Source organism: Myotis brandtii, unplaced genomic scaffold (assembly GCF_000412655.1).
Source record: "Myotis brandtii unplaced genomic scaffold, ASM41265v1 scaffold106, whole genome shotgun sequence".
NCBI classification, from domain to species: Eukaryota; Metazoa; Chordata; class Mammalia; order Chiroptera; family Vespertilionidae; genus Myotis; species Myotis brandtii.
The window spans coordinates 793,628-809,745 of NW_005353584.1; the positions used below are offsets into that span (position 1 = coordinate 793,628).

At 39.0% G+C, this 16,118-nt stretch overlaps 1 protein-coding gene and 1 long non-coding RNA gene across 9 annotated transcripts in view; one reads left to right on the forward strand and one right to left on the reverse strand.

Moving 5' to 3' along the window:
* The window catches only part of DZIP3 (DAZ interacting zinc finger protein 3), a 131,056-nt gene that overhangs the window by 15,574 nt on the left and 99,364 nt on the right, over positions 1–16,118 (forward strand). For 7 of the 8 annotated variants that reach the window (XM_014540846.1, XM_005856986.2, XM_014540850.1 and 4 more), the window contains exons 3-5: positions 3,132–3,201; positions 7,277–7,432; positions 14,332–14,448. In XM_014540846.1, coding sequence (XP_014396332.1) covers positions 3,132–3,201; positions 7,277–7,432; positions 14,332–14,448 — 343 coding nt within the window. The remainder of the gene's footprint in view (positions 1–3,131; positions 3,202–7,276; positions 7,433–14,331; positions 14,449–16,118) is intronic. The other variant, XM_014540867.1, reaches the window with a different exon arrangement.
* Positions 12,351–13,563, reverse strand: LOC106726334. Its single transcript, XR_001362395.1, has 2 exons — positions 13,247–13,563; positions 12,351–13,178 (listed from the first exon to the last, which is right to left on the reverse strand). It is a non-coding gene; the product is annotated as an uncharacterized LOC106726334 (long non-coding RNA).

Consider the following 16,118-nt stretch of genomic DNA (forward strand, 5'->3'; position numbering starts at 1 on the left):
GGTCTCCGGCCTCTGCTGTGGCCCTACTGTGGCCCGGCCTGGTGGTCTGCAGGCCTCTGCTGTGGCCCGGCCCAGGGGTCTGCAGGCCTCCTCCGGCTCTGGCCTACCTCTTGGGGGCAATCCATGAAGGAGCCCTGGATGGGTGAGCGGGGCCTACCTCTTTGGGGCAATGGATCGCAGGGCTCCCGCACTGTAACAGGGCACAGACCAGGCTACTAGTGCACCGGGCTACTAGTGTTAACATATAAACCTTATAACAACTCTACATGGTGGAAGCGGGGTGCCTCCTCACGTGATTACCATCACACGCTGGGCCTCTAGTCTATACTAATAATAGGGTAATATGCAAATTGGTTGGGATACCCTCACTCGTAATGACCAATCAGTAGGCTGCGTGCGCAGCAGGCGCAGGTGGGCAGGGACTTGCCATGTTGAGGACGGGTGCAGGGCACAGTGTTGAGGACAGGTGCAGGGCACAATGGAGGCCTCTCCGTGCACCTGTGCCGGGGTCTGCAGGCCTCTGCTGTGGCCCCACCGTGGCCCAGCCCGGGGGTCTGCAGGCCTCTGCTGTGGCCCTACCATGGCCCGGCCTGGGGGTCTCCGGCCTCTGCTGTGGCCCTACTGTGGCCCGGCCTGGTCTGCAGGCCTCTGCTGTGGCCCGGCCCGGGGGTCTGCAGGCCTCCTCCGGCTCTGGCCTACCTTTTGGGGGCAATCCATGAAGGAGCCCTGGATGGGTGAGCGGGGCCTACCTCTTTGGGGCAATGGATCGCAGGGCTCCCGCACTGTAACAGGGCACAGACCAGGCTACTAGTGCACCGGGCTACTAGTGTTAACATATAAACCTTATAACAACTCTATGAAGTGGATGCTGTTATTATTCTCATTTTATAGAAGGTAACTTAAGCATAACACAGAAGACTACTGAATGGTTCAATTGGGTTCAGGCCATAAATCCATATGAGTCCAGGCCAATTGGGGCCAGGCCAAAAGTCCCTCCAATCAGGGACTAGTTTAGCCTGCCTATACCTCTCTCTTATAATACTAAACAATAGGTTAGTATTGGAGATCTCCTTCCTACCTTTGGCTATCTTATATAGTAAGCAATGTGATCTCTTTATTTTATAAGTATTTACTGACCTTCTTGATACTTAGGGAATAAAGACTAAACAAAATTTGTGTACTTAGAATTATAATGTAGGAAGGTATATAAAAAGGTATATTTAGGCAAAATGCATACATAAATGTTATATTAGAGATGCTGAGGCTATATATAGGAAGGGAAAATAATTACTGTCTGGGGTGGAGTGGGTTTTCACAAGGTACTGTTTGAATTGAACTTTAAAGACTAGGAAGCATTTTGATGGGTATAGAAGCAGAGCAGATGGGACGTTATTTGGCTAAGAAAAAGTACTTAAGACAAATTATTGGGGAGCATTTTGACTGTCCTGTTAAGGAGTTTAGCTTTATTTTGTGCAGGGCTATTAACATTTTAAGAAGACAAATGAAATTTTATGCTATATTTTGGAAAGACTACCTCTATTGATAGTGGAAAGAAATGGAATTTCAAGATACAGCACCTGTAATAGCTTGGGAAGAAGCTGATGGAAGCTTGTAATACTAGGAATAGGAAATAGTAAGAAAGGAGGGGTTCATAAAACTAGAATAAACAGAATTCTATGACTGCTTAAATATGAGAAAAAGGGTAAAAGAAGTACGGCTCAAAGGTTCCTAATGACCAGAAGGAAATTATACCACTAACTAATATGAGGATCTCAAAAAGAGACAGGTTGTGTGTGTGTGTGTGTGTGTGTGTGTGTGAAGCAAAGAGAGGGCAGGTAATGAGTGAGCTTAACATGCTTCTAAGATATTCTTATGGAAGCTGTACAGTAGATAGTTGGAAATACTAGTAAATAGGTTTTTCTTTTTTAAAAAAATATATTTTTATTGATTTCAGAGAGGAAGGGAGAGGGAGGGAGAAAGAAACATTAATGATGAGAGAGAATCATTGATCAGCTGCCTCCTGTATGTCCCCTACTGGGGATTGAGCCCACGACCCAGGCAAGTGCCCTTGACTGGAATCGAACCCAGGACCCTTCAGTCCACAGACTGACGCTCTATCCACTGAACCAAACCAGCTAGGGCAGGTTTTTCTTTTTCATGACATTTTAAAGAGCACTGAGAATCATTGTTTCTGTGTAAGAATCATATTTTGTTGAAACTTTCATTGTGTGAAAAATGCTGTATTTTTATCTGTCCCACATTCCCCTAAAAAAAAAAAAAATCAGTTTGCACAATGTAGATGATAAAGGATTTTCTGTCAAATGAGCACATAAATGTGAAGTAAAATGGGGTAATATTTATAAAGCAGAATTCTGAGTAAATCAATTGATAGAAGTTTCTCACCTCAGTTTTAGCTCTGCAAGTATATAAAATTAAGATCATATAAATCATATATGATCCTGTGTTATGATTCTTATATTTTGAGTCCTGTGTCATCATTGTAGACAAAGATATTTCATGAATAAAATTTTCATTTTAGTATATAATACTGCGTATGTTCACATTTCAGGCAATGTCAAAAGCAAAACTTGTCAAATTATTCCTTTTTACAAAAATAGTTGACAATTTTCTAAATATTATATTCTGCCTGAATTTAAAAAATCATTTTGGAAAACGACAATTGTAAGGCTAGGAACCTGAAACAAAAAATAAAATGATCTATCTAATAGAGCCTTCCTAAACCTTTATTATCTTCATAAAGACATACATATGTATTTACATAAAACAAAACATCAACTTTTTCAAGAACCTTTTTTCTTTACATTGAAATAGTGCTATAAGCTAATTTTCCCCTCATTATTTTGGTCTACTATGTGTCTGTTTGAAGATGGAGTTTCCTTTACATCAGTTTTCTATTCTCTCTACCACATACAATTAGGACATGGCATAATTTTTTTGAGTCCCTGAAGAGATAGGGCACCTACCTCCATTTATCAGTCTTTGATAACACAATTTTACACTTCTGAAACTTTCAGACAAAAATTAACTTGTTAGAGTTTTTACTACTAAATTTAATTATGTTCTTTATAAGGAGATACCCTGAATACACCTTTCTTTTTTATTTAAAATAGGGATCTTTCTGTGGAGGAGGAGACTAAGGAAGAAACTAAGAATAAGGTAGAAAAGTTAACTGATCAACTGGTAAGAGAATATTTAAATTTCATTAACTGTTAATTAATTAGTATTGACTAAAGTAGGTAGTGTAATGTTAAATCTAATTAATTTAATTATTTTAAAAATTCAGGGTAAGCTCACTTTTGTATTTTAATAAATAAGATTATGCTCATAATTAAATCTTGCTTTGATAATTGATAATAACCTGTGTCTCAAAGTTATACTATGCACCAGTCTTCACTGTAAGTTAAAATTAATAGATAATTGATTTGACTTGCCCAGAAACATTCTAACAGTTGGTTTTAAGAAATCTCTTATTTGTCTTTTAAAAACAAAATTCAAGCAAAATGAAAACAATATACATAAAAAGAAATCACACACACACACCAAATTTTATTTAGTAAGAAATTCACTGAGTTGTTTCTGAAGTTAATTCTCTTCCCTGTGTGTGTGTATGTCTGTCTGTCTATCTATCTATCTATCTATCTATCTATCTAATCAATTATCTATTATTGAGATAGATAGATAGATAGATAGATAGATAGATAGATAGATATATTGATTTCAGAGAAGAAGGGAGAGGGAGAGAGATAGAAACATCAATGATGAGAGAGACTCATTGATTGGCTGCCTCCTGCACGGGGCCCTACTGGGGATCAAGCCTGAAACCTGGGCATGTGCCCTGACCTGGAATTGTGACCTCCTGTTTCATAGGTTGATCCTTAACCATTGAACAATACCAGCTGGGCTGTTTTTATCATCTTTACTGTTAGAAAGTCGAGTACTCAATGAATGAAAATAAATTATACATTAATATAAGCCTTTTATTGTTAATGATAATATACTTTATGGTTAATTAAATATGAATATCACATGTTTATATTCAATGAAGTTTGGATGAACAGGTTTTATATAACGATTGGTATCCACTTAAAAAGTTTGTATAGGCCCTAGCTCAGTGGTCGGCAAACTGCGGCTCGCAAGCCACATGCGGCTCTTTGGCCCCTTGAGTGTGGCTCTTCCACAAAATACCACATGCAGGTGTGCACGTACAGTGTGAATGAAACTTCGTGGCCCATGTGCAGAAGTCAGTTTTCAGCCTGGGCGAGTCTATTTTGAAGAAGTGGCATTAGAAGAAGTGGGGGGGTGTCGTTAGAAGAAGTGGGGGTGTGTCGGTCGGTTGGGCGACGGGATACGCAGCGCGGGGGAGCTACATTGTTTTGAGGTAAGTTCGCTGAGTTCGACCCTTTCCAACTCTCCCATCCACACTCCTCTATCTGATACAAGTATACAAGATGGGTGTGGATGGGAGAGTTGGAAGGGGTCGACCTCAGCGAATGTACCTCAATCAGATTGAGGACGTTTTTAGCAAAAGCCAGCTTAGGAGTACCCTAATTAAGTTAATAACAATGTTCCTACCTATATAGTTTAAGTTTAAAAAATTTGGCTCTCAAAAGAAATTTCAATCATTGTACTGTTGATATTTGGTTCTCTTGACTAATGAGTTTACCGACCACTGCCCTAGCTGGTTTGGCTTAGTGGATAGAGCGTCAGCTTGTGGACCAAAGGGTCCTGGGTTCCACTCCGGTCAAGGGCATGTACCTTGGTTGCAGGCTCCTCCCTGGCCCAAGCCCTGGTTGGGGCTTGTGCAGAATGCAACCAATGTATGTGTTTCTCTCACATCGACGTTTCTCTGTCTTTCCGTCTCTCCCTAAAAATCAATGGAAAAATATACTCGAGCAAGGATTGACAACAACAACAAAAGTTTGTAAAGGTTATTCAGTAACTTATGAAAGAATATATATAAACATAAAATAATCATAGTATTTACTTGTATGAGGTTATTACCATAACAAATTTTGCACAGTAAACACAACATAGGCAAATGTACTTAGGGATGCACATTTGAACCAGGGGAACTAGATTCAGAAAACATTTCAAGGTCCAGGTGTGGGATATAGAGGCAAGGGTGGAAACTGACTTGAATTTGATTTAGATGCCAAATCAACTTTTCAAAAATGGATTAAACATCAAATATTTTGAAAAATAACTTAAAATTGTATTTATTATAAGATATATTTAACAAGTGTGATGGTTATAGTATTTTCTGTCAAAAAGAATTTATGTGTATTAATTTGGTAATTAGTGTTAGATGATTCTGTGGTGACTTTTGATGGCAGAATTGACCTTTAGTTTGAAATATATACACTACTGATAGTGATCTTTTTTTGTTGTTAATCCTCACGGATATTTTTCCCATTGATTTTAGGAGAGAGTGGAAGGGAGGGATGGAGGAAGAGAGAGAGGATAGAAGAGGGAGAGAGAGAGAAACATTAATGTGAGAGAGACATATTGATTGGCTGCCTCCCGCATGTATCCCTACCAGGGGCCGGGGATGGAACCTGCAACCCAGGCATGTGCCCTTGACCAGGAATCGAACCCGAGACCCTTCAATATGCAGGCAGACACCAATCATTGAGCAACACTGGCCAGGGTGATAGTGGTCATTCTTTTTTTAAAAATATATATATTTTTTTAAATTGAGTTTTTGCAGAGAGGAAGGGAGAGGGATAGAGAGTTAGGGGTGTCGTTAGAAGAAGTGGGGGTGTGTCGGTCGGTTGGGCGACGGGATACGCAGCGCGGGGGAGCTACATTGTTTTGAGGTAAGTTCGCTGAGTTCGACCCTTTCCAACTCTCCCATCCACACTCCTCTATCCGATGAGAGAGAAAATTGATCAACTGACTCCTGCACACCAGATGTACCCGCAACCAAGGTACATGCCCTTGACTGGTATCGAACCTGGGACCCATCCCAGTCCACAGGCCGACGCTCCATCCACCAAGCCAAACTGGCCAGGGCTAGTGGTCATTCTTTATAATCGCTTATCTAGTTTATGGAAGTTCTTTTTTTTTTACTTTTTGAGAAATTTTAAACCAACAGAAAAGTTACAAAAATAGTAAGAGTAGCACAACATGCACTTATATACCCTTTAGAAATGTTATGATGTTTTCCTGTGTTTTTGGATATAATTTTTATGTAATGAAGTACTATTAAATGTAAGGTGTATTTGTTGGGTATTGTTGGAGATGGAGGAATCTTAATTTAAGACTCAAACCCAACCCAGCTGGCATGACTCAGTGGTTGAGCATCAACCTATGAACCAGGAGGTCACGGTTCGATTCCTGGTCAGGGCACATGCCTGATTGTGGGCTCAATCTCCAGTGTGGGACATACAGGAGGCAGCTAATCAATGATTGTCTCTCATCATTGATGTTAATCTCTCTATCTCCCCCTTTCCTTTCCCCTCTGAAATCAAAAAAAAAAAAAAAAAAAAGACTCAAACCCAGAAGTGGAGAGAAAGCAGATAGTTCTGAATGGACTTTATTGGTTCCTACTTACAATCAGAGTAACTCCATGCCAGGGCATTTTCAGTGACTCAGCCCTTTATGGCCTCTGCAGTAAGAAGCTGTTCTGATATTCAGAGATCAGTAGCAACATACTCATTTTCCCAAAGTTTTAGCAGGGTATAGAAGCTATGATATCTTGTTAAGGTTTGAAGGAAGGCCATCATCCATCTGTTCCAGGCCCTTTATCCATTTCTATTGCCCACCCATTCCTCACAACTAATGTAAAAACCATTCTTAGAAATAGTTTTCATGTTATTGTGTAGAATAATCTTTGTAATATTTTAAACTCAGCATTTTTTATGCTTTAAATTACCAATTCAGTGCATGCTTTGTATTTCTCAAGAGCAACTATTTTTTAAGTCCTAACTCATACTTACATCTAAAATTGTTCATGTTTCCTATATCGTCACCCTATTTTTTTTTTAAAAAAGGTGTCATTTATTCTTCTCTTTGAATTTCTACTTTGTTTATAACTTTCAAATGAATTTATAATGACATTCCTCATATGAAAGCTTCTTGAGTTTTGGTCTTAAACTTCCTATAATGTTGTAAGTTCCTTGAGGGCAGAAGAATATCTTAATCTTATTTGGGTTTTCTATAGTCTATCATAGTGATTTGCTCATTTTTTAAATACATTGTCTGGTTTTAATATTAGCCAAATATAATTGTGTAAATTTTTAATAATGTCTTCTAGGATAAACAGGAAAAGGACATACCTTCTAATCTTATGCCTGTTAACCTACTATTAGAGGTGAAAAAGTTATTGTGTACAGTTAATAATCTACCAAAAGGTGTGGTCCCTTACATTGAGAAGTTTGTAGAAGAAAATTTTTCTTTCCAAACTGTACAGGTAAGATAATTTGTTTATTGGGGCAGAAGTATAGCCCTCTGTATGTAACTATCTAGGAAAACACGTTCCTTTACTCTCATACTGCTTCCATACTCACAGCACTTCTGACACTAGATGTGAGGGTTTATTCCCACACTGATCAATTCTCCAAGGCTAGCTGGGTGTCTTACAAGTCATTTCAATTCTGATACCATCTACCTGGAGTTAGTATCAGATCCCACAGCTTAAGTTCCCAGTACCACAATGTTGCCCCCACTTCAGATGCCATTCGCCAGTCCTAAGTTGTCTTCAGTACCTCTGACCAACTGGCTATAAATTGGGGTACTAACACCTCTTGGTTGGAATGACTTGCTAGAACAGTCCACAGGACTTGGGGAAATACTTATGTTTACTATTTTATTACATAGTATAGTTCATGATAAAGGATACAGATGTACATCCAGGTCAGGGTCTGAAAGGGTCCTGAGTGCAGGAGCTTCTGTTCCAGTGGAGTCTCGGTGTACCCTTGTCCTGGCACGTGGTCATGTTCACCAAACTGGAAGCTCTCCAAACGCCTTACTTTTTAGGATTTTTATGGATGCTTCATTATGTAGGCATGATCAATTATTAACTCAAATTTCAGTTCCTCTCCCGATGGGGCTGAAAGGTCCAAGCTTTTAATCTTGGCTTGTTTTTTTCTGGTGACTAATCCCTATCTGGGAGCCTACCAAAAGTCACGTCATTAGGACAAAAGACACTTCTATCACTTAAGAAATTCCAAGGATTTTAGCTGCTTTCAAAGACCAACTAGAAGCAGGAACTTGGGGCAGAGAGCAATATATGTGCCTTATCTTTTAATAATAACTCTTTTTTTTAATCACAACAGTATTGGTAAAGTCTTGAAGTGTTCATCTTATTGCTTGTGAAGGGCTTAATGTCAACCTTGACTGTAGACTTTTATTAGTTAAATAGAGTTAGTTTGGTGGTAGCCTTTCAAGAATAATGGTAGGAATGTTGGTTAGTAGTTTGTAAGCTATTGATTATAAGGTCTAGTATTTATTCTAATTTTATTAATAACCATAATATGCCACTCTGGGACAGAGGAGTGCATTAGGTTTTCCTGATTTTTAAAATGTTGACAATTTTTTCAAAAATGTAAAATAAAAATAATGTCCAAAACTTTTAGATACTTGAGTAAAATAAATATTCTAGAGAATATATTGTAGATTTCTATCTTGCAGATCATTTTTCTAGATATTAAGATGTGAAATTTTCACCACATGATGGGTATCAGTTTTCAAATTAATGGATTTTTCCAAAGTTAAAGAAAATCATCTACTTTTTGTAGCAGTTAATTGGCAGGAAAGAAGCAAAACAACCATAGGTATCTTGAAAAGGTCACATTTGCCTTTTCTGTGAAAAAATGTATCATTCATTATTCCACAAGACAAATTAATACTATTATGATTAAAAAATCAGCCGAAGCCGGTTTGGCTCAGTGGATAGAGCGTTGGCCTGCGGACTGAAAGGTCCCAGGTTCGATTCTGGTCAAGGGCATGTACCTTGGTTGCAGGCACATCCCCAGTGGGGGATGTGCAGGAGGCAGCTGATCGATGTTTCTCTCTCATCGATGTTTCTAACTCTCTCTCTCTCTCCCTTCCTCTCTGTAAAAAATCAATAAAATATATTTAAAAAAAAAATCAAACTCTGAAAATATCCAAAGACTATATACAATTATAACCTTAACTTAGGTAATTTACCACAGTATACATTCTGGTTTAAAATTGATGGAATAATGCCACTATATTCCTCTTATCTTTTGGAAATCACCCAGAAACAATAATGAGAAATAGAACCCAGTAGCCGTTATATATGCAAACAATAGCCAATTAAAGTTAAAAATGAAAGAAAAGTACTTATTTATAATGGCAACAAAAAAGGTAAAATACTTAGGAAACACCTAAGGGCTGTATAAGATTATAAATTAGAATTTCTCCAAGATTTTCCTAAGCCACCTACCTGAGGCTGTCTTAACACCATACTAGTCCTAAAGGATCTAAATCTCTAGGGTAGGTTTGGAAATGTCCATTTTAGCAAGCAAGTACCCCCACACACTGATTTTCTTCACTTTAAGTTTAGAAATCAATACTCTATTAAAACAATAAATTAAAATCTCTAAAACTCCATTAAAAGTAAAAAAAAGAAGACCTGAATGGAAAGCAGTACATTTCGGAAAATAATATAGATAAAGCTGTCAATTTTCCTGAAATTAAAATGTATAAATATCATATAAGTCAATAAAAATGATAAAAGGATGTTTTGTTATTACTAAAAGCTTATTCTAAAGTTCAAATGGGAAATAAAAGGAAGAATAGCCAAGAAAATTATGAAAGAAAAGTGTAGTCGAAAAGGGCTTGGAGTTTTCCCAGTTAGATGTTAAAACTTATTATGGAGCTCTAGTAACTAAAATATTGTGTTACTTGCTCTTTACTCTACAGACAAATCTAGAAAATAGAAGATAAATTTCAAAAATAGACCCAAATACATATAGAACTTTTATGTATGATAAAGTGACAAAAATTGATAATGCTAAAGGGGAAATAGATAAATCAACAATCCTAGTGTGATTTAACATAATTCTCTGAATAACTGATAGAACATGGACACAAAATTAGTAGAACTCAAGCAAACTTGATCTAACAGACATATGTGTTTATATATGTGTGTGTATATAATATATACAGACATACACACTACATATAGTAGTAAATACTGCACCTAACAGTGGCAGAATATATGTTCTTTTTAAGTGCACACAGAACATTTACAAAAATTGACCATGTGCTAAGTCACAAAGCAAGTCTAATCAAATTCCAAAGAATTAAAACATAGAGAGCATGTTCTCTAACTATTGTACAATTATTTTAGAATCAGTAACAAAGATAAACTAGAAAGTCCTATTCTTAAGTTAAAATATACTAGAGGCCTGGTGAATGAATTCGTGCATGGATGGGGTCCGGCTGACCCACCCTGATGGGGGCCTATCAGGCTGGACCAGCGGGGGGGAGGGGCCACAGGTGGTTGACCGGCCAGCCCTGCCCCTGATCGGGGTGTTGGGGGCCAATGGGGGGGGCAGCCACGGGGAGGGTCCATGGGTGGTTGGCCAGCCAGCCCCAACTCTGAGTTGGGGTGTTGGGGGCCAATTGGGGATGGGCTGGCTGGGGGGAACAACTGCAGGCTGTTGGCCCGCTGGCCCCGCCCCTGATTGGTGGGGGAGAGGGGAGCTGATCAAGGCCCGGATCAGGCTGGTTGGCTGCCGCAGTGCGCGTCATAGCCACTGGTCCTTCTGGTTGTTCCACCATTCTGGTCACTGGGCTTTTGTCTATAACTAGAGGCCCAGTGCGAAATTTGTGCACTGGGGGAGGGGTCCCTCAGCCCAGCCTGCAACCTCTCCAATCTGGGACCCCTCGGGGGATGTCTGCCCGCAGGGATCGGGCCTAAATGGGCAGTCGGACATCCCTCTCACAATCTGGGACTGATGGCTCGCCCGCCTGCCTGCCTGCCTGATTGCCCCTAACCTCTTTTGCCTGCCAGCCTGATCACCCCCTAACCACTCCCCTGCCAGCCTGACCAACGCCTAACTGCTCTTATGCCAGCCCAATTGCCCCCAACTGTCCTCCTCTGCCTGCCTGATTGCTCCCAACTACCCTCCCCTGCAGGCCTGATCCCCCCCAACTGCCCTCCCCTGCAGGCTTGGTCCACCCCCAACTGCCCTTCCCTGCTGGCCTGGTCCTCCCTAACTGCCCTCCCCTGCTGTCCTAATTGCCCACAACTGCCCTCCCCTGCCAGCCATCTTGTGGTGGCCATCTTATGACCACATGGGGGCGGCCATCCTGTGTGAGGGCATGGCAGTCAATTTGCATATTACCTCTTTATTATATAGGATAATAAAAGCATAATATGCAAATCAACCTAACAGCTGAACAGTGGAACGACTGTCCAGACGACCTTCCAGACAAAGCTGGGTGGCCAAGGCAGCCGGGGCTGTGAGGGCCAAGCCCCTTGCATGAATTTTGTGCATTGGGCCTCAAGTATATATAGATAGCTCTAACCTAGGTAACCTAGGGGTCAAAGAAGAAATCATAATGAAAATTATATAAATTTTTAAACTGAATAAAAAATATATATTAAAACTGTGTTATTAAGTAAAAGCTGTGCTTTCAGGAATATTTATAACTTGAAATTCATATGTTAGAATAAAAAGCAAGGTTGAATACCAATAATCTAAATAAAAAGTTCAAGAGATTAATGGAAGAACAGTAAATTAAAAACTAAGTCTAAAGAAGGAAGTATTAAAAATAGCTAAGTCGAATAAAATAGAATAAAGCACATAATAAAGGTCAGCAAAGCCAAAACTTGTTCTTTTGAAAAGACCAATAATATTGATAAATGCCTAGTAAGAATGTTCAAAGAAAAAGAAAGAAGGCAAGAAAATAACCAAATCATTAATGTGAATATGAAGACATTAATACAGATTCCATAGTGATCTAAAAGATCATAGAGAATTCTGTAACTTTCAGTGGCTGCCTAGATTGGTTTAGAGCAATTCCTTTGAGAAGAACTTGAAAAACTGGACAAAATATTTCTTAGTAATGCTTATTTGTGCTTTTCTGACAGATCATTTAATTCAACTAAGGACTGAGATCATTTCAAGCTTCTGTTCCCTGAGGAAGAGTCTATTTATGGTTTACCATTTGCAGTAGGTACTGCCAGTGCCCTGCCCATATCCCTTGACTTCTGTCCTTTCCGTATGCTTTTGACCAGCGTTCGCCAACTAGTGGTCTACAGACCACTGGTGGTCCGTGAGGTCTGAAAGCTTGGTGACCACTGCTCTGGACAACTTCCAGTTTTCAGTATCTGCATCTCTATGCCTCAGACCTTTTTTTTTTTTTTTCTGGAACTGCAGAAGGCTGTACTCAGCAGTTCTAAAATCCCAAGGAGTTAATACTCCCCTTTACCCTAGAAAACACTTTGGGATTGTTATATAAATACCTCAGTTCCCTTTTGCATTGGGTAATAATGAGGTTTGTATTTTTACTGTTTCTCAGTTTCCCTGTTATGTTAACTAGAGTTACCCACTGTGGGTAACTGGTTTAATAACATATCCCATTAATTTAAGGCCTGCTTTCACTTTCCTGTATCTTTTCTCCACTCCCCTACTCTTGTCCTTGGCATATCCCAAATAAACTATGTGCATTTAAATCCTAGTGTTAGGGTGTTTTTCGAAGTGGGATCAAAAAAGATGCTCTTACAGTATATTTCTTCAGGTTCCCAAACAAAAGAATGAGTTGTTTATTAGGCCTGCTGTTCATAGATCATGTACTCTCAGTTTTCCCCCTACTTTTACAAGTTTGCTAAGAAATGTGCCTAGCATCTCAGCCTCTCAGCCACAACCAAATACAACAGTTGCCTTAAAGATAAAAGTGACTCCCAACAGTCTCACATTTCTGGTCTTTCTTCCTGTCTTGCATTTTGGCCATTGATAGTTTTCAATTGCTTTCAAATATATAGTTTTTATATTTTGTTCAGTTTTTTAGTTGTCATTGAGAGGATTGATCTGAAACTATCTAGACTGCTTGGCAGAGGTGGAACTTCAGTGTTATGTTTTATATGCCTTTTCAAAATTAACATATATTGTTGAGTAACTGGATATATGAATCTGGAATTCTGGTGATAGTTCTGAGCTGGAAATAAAAATTTGGAAAATCTCGGAATTTGGAAAGCTGTGCTTTCAACTAAGGACTGAGAATAAAGGTTGGAAACCACTGCTCCAACCTTTGCAGTGTTTAAAAACATGGCTGGATTAATTTATCCAGGGAATGTGTGTCGATGGAGAAGAGGTTCATTAACTTGAGTGCTAGGGAGACTGAAATTAAGCATCTAGTTAGCTAGGAGAACAACAGTAAAATATTGTATATTAGACACCAAGTTAAGAAAATGTAGATTAAACTTTCCAAACAGATAATACAATAGGTCCTCGAGTTACGTCAGAGATCTGTTTGTACAGAGTGACATAACGTGATTTTTGCCAAAGTTGGAACCCACCTTCATAAGCACCTACGTCACTCACATGGAGCACATACACAGCAGTAATGAAGTGAAACAGTAAAAAAAATTTAAAAGAAAGGTAACAATTCCTGACCTTTACTTGTGGTAAATAAATAATAAAAAACATAAAGCACATATGTACAAAAGTTGAAATGACAGAAGTTTTTTTATTTATAAATAAATGGGAGATGGCGATGTAACCACGAAATGACGTATGTCGAGTCCGATGTAACCTGTAACCCGAGGACTGTCTGTACATCATTAAACAGATAATGTAATTTAAGCCACGCAGTTGTGGTCATAAGGCGTTGGGGAATGACCACAAACATAATACATAGTCATTCATTTCATCTGCGTAAATACCAAACTAACATACATAATAAATCATTTATTAGCTTGGTTCCAATCAGATTGTAGTATCAGATGGCTTTTCTTGGTGTTGATATTAAAGCCAGCATTCCTGCTTACCACAGGTTCAGAGTTGGAAGGGAGATTTTAGTTATGCTAGGGCACAGAAGATATGAGAATGAATTGGGATTACCACTTTCCTCTGAAGTAAGAGTGGATATTGCCAACCCTTTGGCAGACATAGTAATGCTTTTTAGTGTTTTGAGGAAATAGTTACAAAGGTTTGACAGAGTTCTTAAGAAAAAACATGTATGAAAACAGTTGTATCTGGGTTGTGTGGATTTAAAGAAGAAATCTTTATATCTGTATTCCAAATTTTTTTACAATGAAAATGTATTATTTATAAAAATATGTAGATATTTATTCTAACTTAAGGACATTTTCAACTGAATAATTTTGCATAGAGAGAAGTTGCAGCTAACAGCCAGAATGGGGAGGAAATAGTTCCTGCTTTGACTATACGTTTCTTGATAACACAACTGGAAGCATCACTTAGGAACATTCAAGCTACTAATTATACTGTAAGTGTTTTGTTTTTGAAAGTTTGAAATAATGGACTCACAACATTTTTCAATGAGACTATGGCTAATGCATGCTAACTTTAAGGTGTAGGCCAATTTCTATTTTCCTCTTTTACCTCTATCTAGAGCAGTGGTTTCCAACCTTTTTTTGGCTATGCCCTACCTAAACATCTCTAAAATTCTGATGCTCCCCCCCGCCCATGACATGTAATTTTTATTATTCAAAGAGTGAACTATTCACATGGAGGAAGCCTAAAAGGCCATTAACTTGGTCTAAACAAGCTTACAAAGAACATGGCATCCATGAAAGAGAAAGAAAAAAAGAATGAAAGGATAGTTGAACTACTGAGGAAGAAAACACTAAGAAACTGTTAAAATAATAATAATATGAATATGAAAAACAGCAAATAAAGTTTCAAAACATAAAATAGAGAACTGAAATGCATAAATATGTCACAATATATATTTATATACTGTAAATATCTATTTATATACTGCATAAGAAATGCAAAAAATTCACTGTTAATAACTTAAAAATCGAGTTGCCCCACGTTGGGAACCACTGATCTAGAGAAAGTTACACATACCGTAAATTGACTTCCTTCCTTTGTCTTGTACTTTATGACTGCATCTCTTTAATAGGCTTATTCCAGTCCCCTTCCCTGCTACAAAATTGTTCATCTTAACCAGATAACTGCCATGTGTCCAAAACGGAAACCATCCCCACACACCACGATATTTTGAATTTAATTAAAAACATCATCTGACTCTGGAGTTGAATAAAGAATGTCATCTTCTTCTTGCGAGGTGATTGGTTCAATTATTTCTTCATCTGATGCCATTTATGGGGATTGAATTTTATTTGCACAATATAATACATTACAACGATAAATTCAATAATAAAATGATAATTTTAAATTCTACGGAAATATCAACAAAAGCGAGCGTGAAATAAAAATAAACCATCGAGAAACCAAGATGGCAGCATAGGTAAACACCAGAAATTGCTGCCATGCACAACTACTTCCAAAATACAACTAAAAGACAAAAGGGACATCATCCAGAACCACAGGAAGGCTGGCTGAGTGGAAATTCTACAACTAGAAGGAAAGAGAAAAGCACACTGAGACTCAGAGGAGCTGCAGTGTGGAAGTAAAGTTTAGAGGTACAGAGGCGCAAATTGAAAGGGCTGGCAACTGAGGATGCAGCTGTCTTTTTCATTCAGGAGGGAGTCTCAAGCTCCCAGCTGATCTGAACTCCAGTTCCAGGCTAGTCTCTAGGGACCCAGACTCATACTGGGAGAAACTGGACTGTCTGGCATTGGTCAGAACTCGAGGGCAGCTTTCTCTCAGAGGTGTTTGCAGCGATTCCCACGGGACACTGAGACCGGGGGCCTCATAGGGTAGGACTGGGGAGCAGCCATCGCTGCTTGCTCCGCCCTGTTGATCCCCTGAGACCCCACCCCACCCAGGCTGTGCGCAGTGGCTTTTGCATGTGAACAGCCTGGCCCTTTGCTATCTGAAAATTACCTAACACACTGCAGCTGGGTCAGAGAGACCCAGAACTTCCAAAAGAAGGCCCAAGGCCCCAGCAGCTTGCATTGCTTCATAGCTGGGCCTCATATGGGCACCTCCAAACCCCAAACAAAGAAGAGGAATCTGCAGATCTCT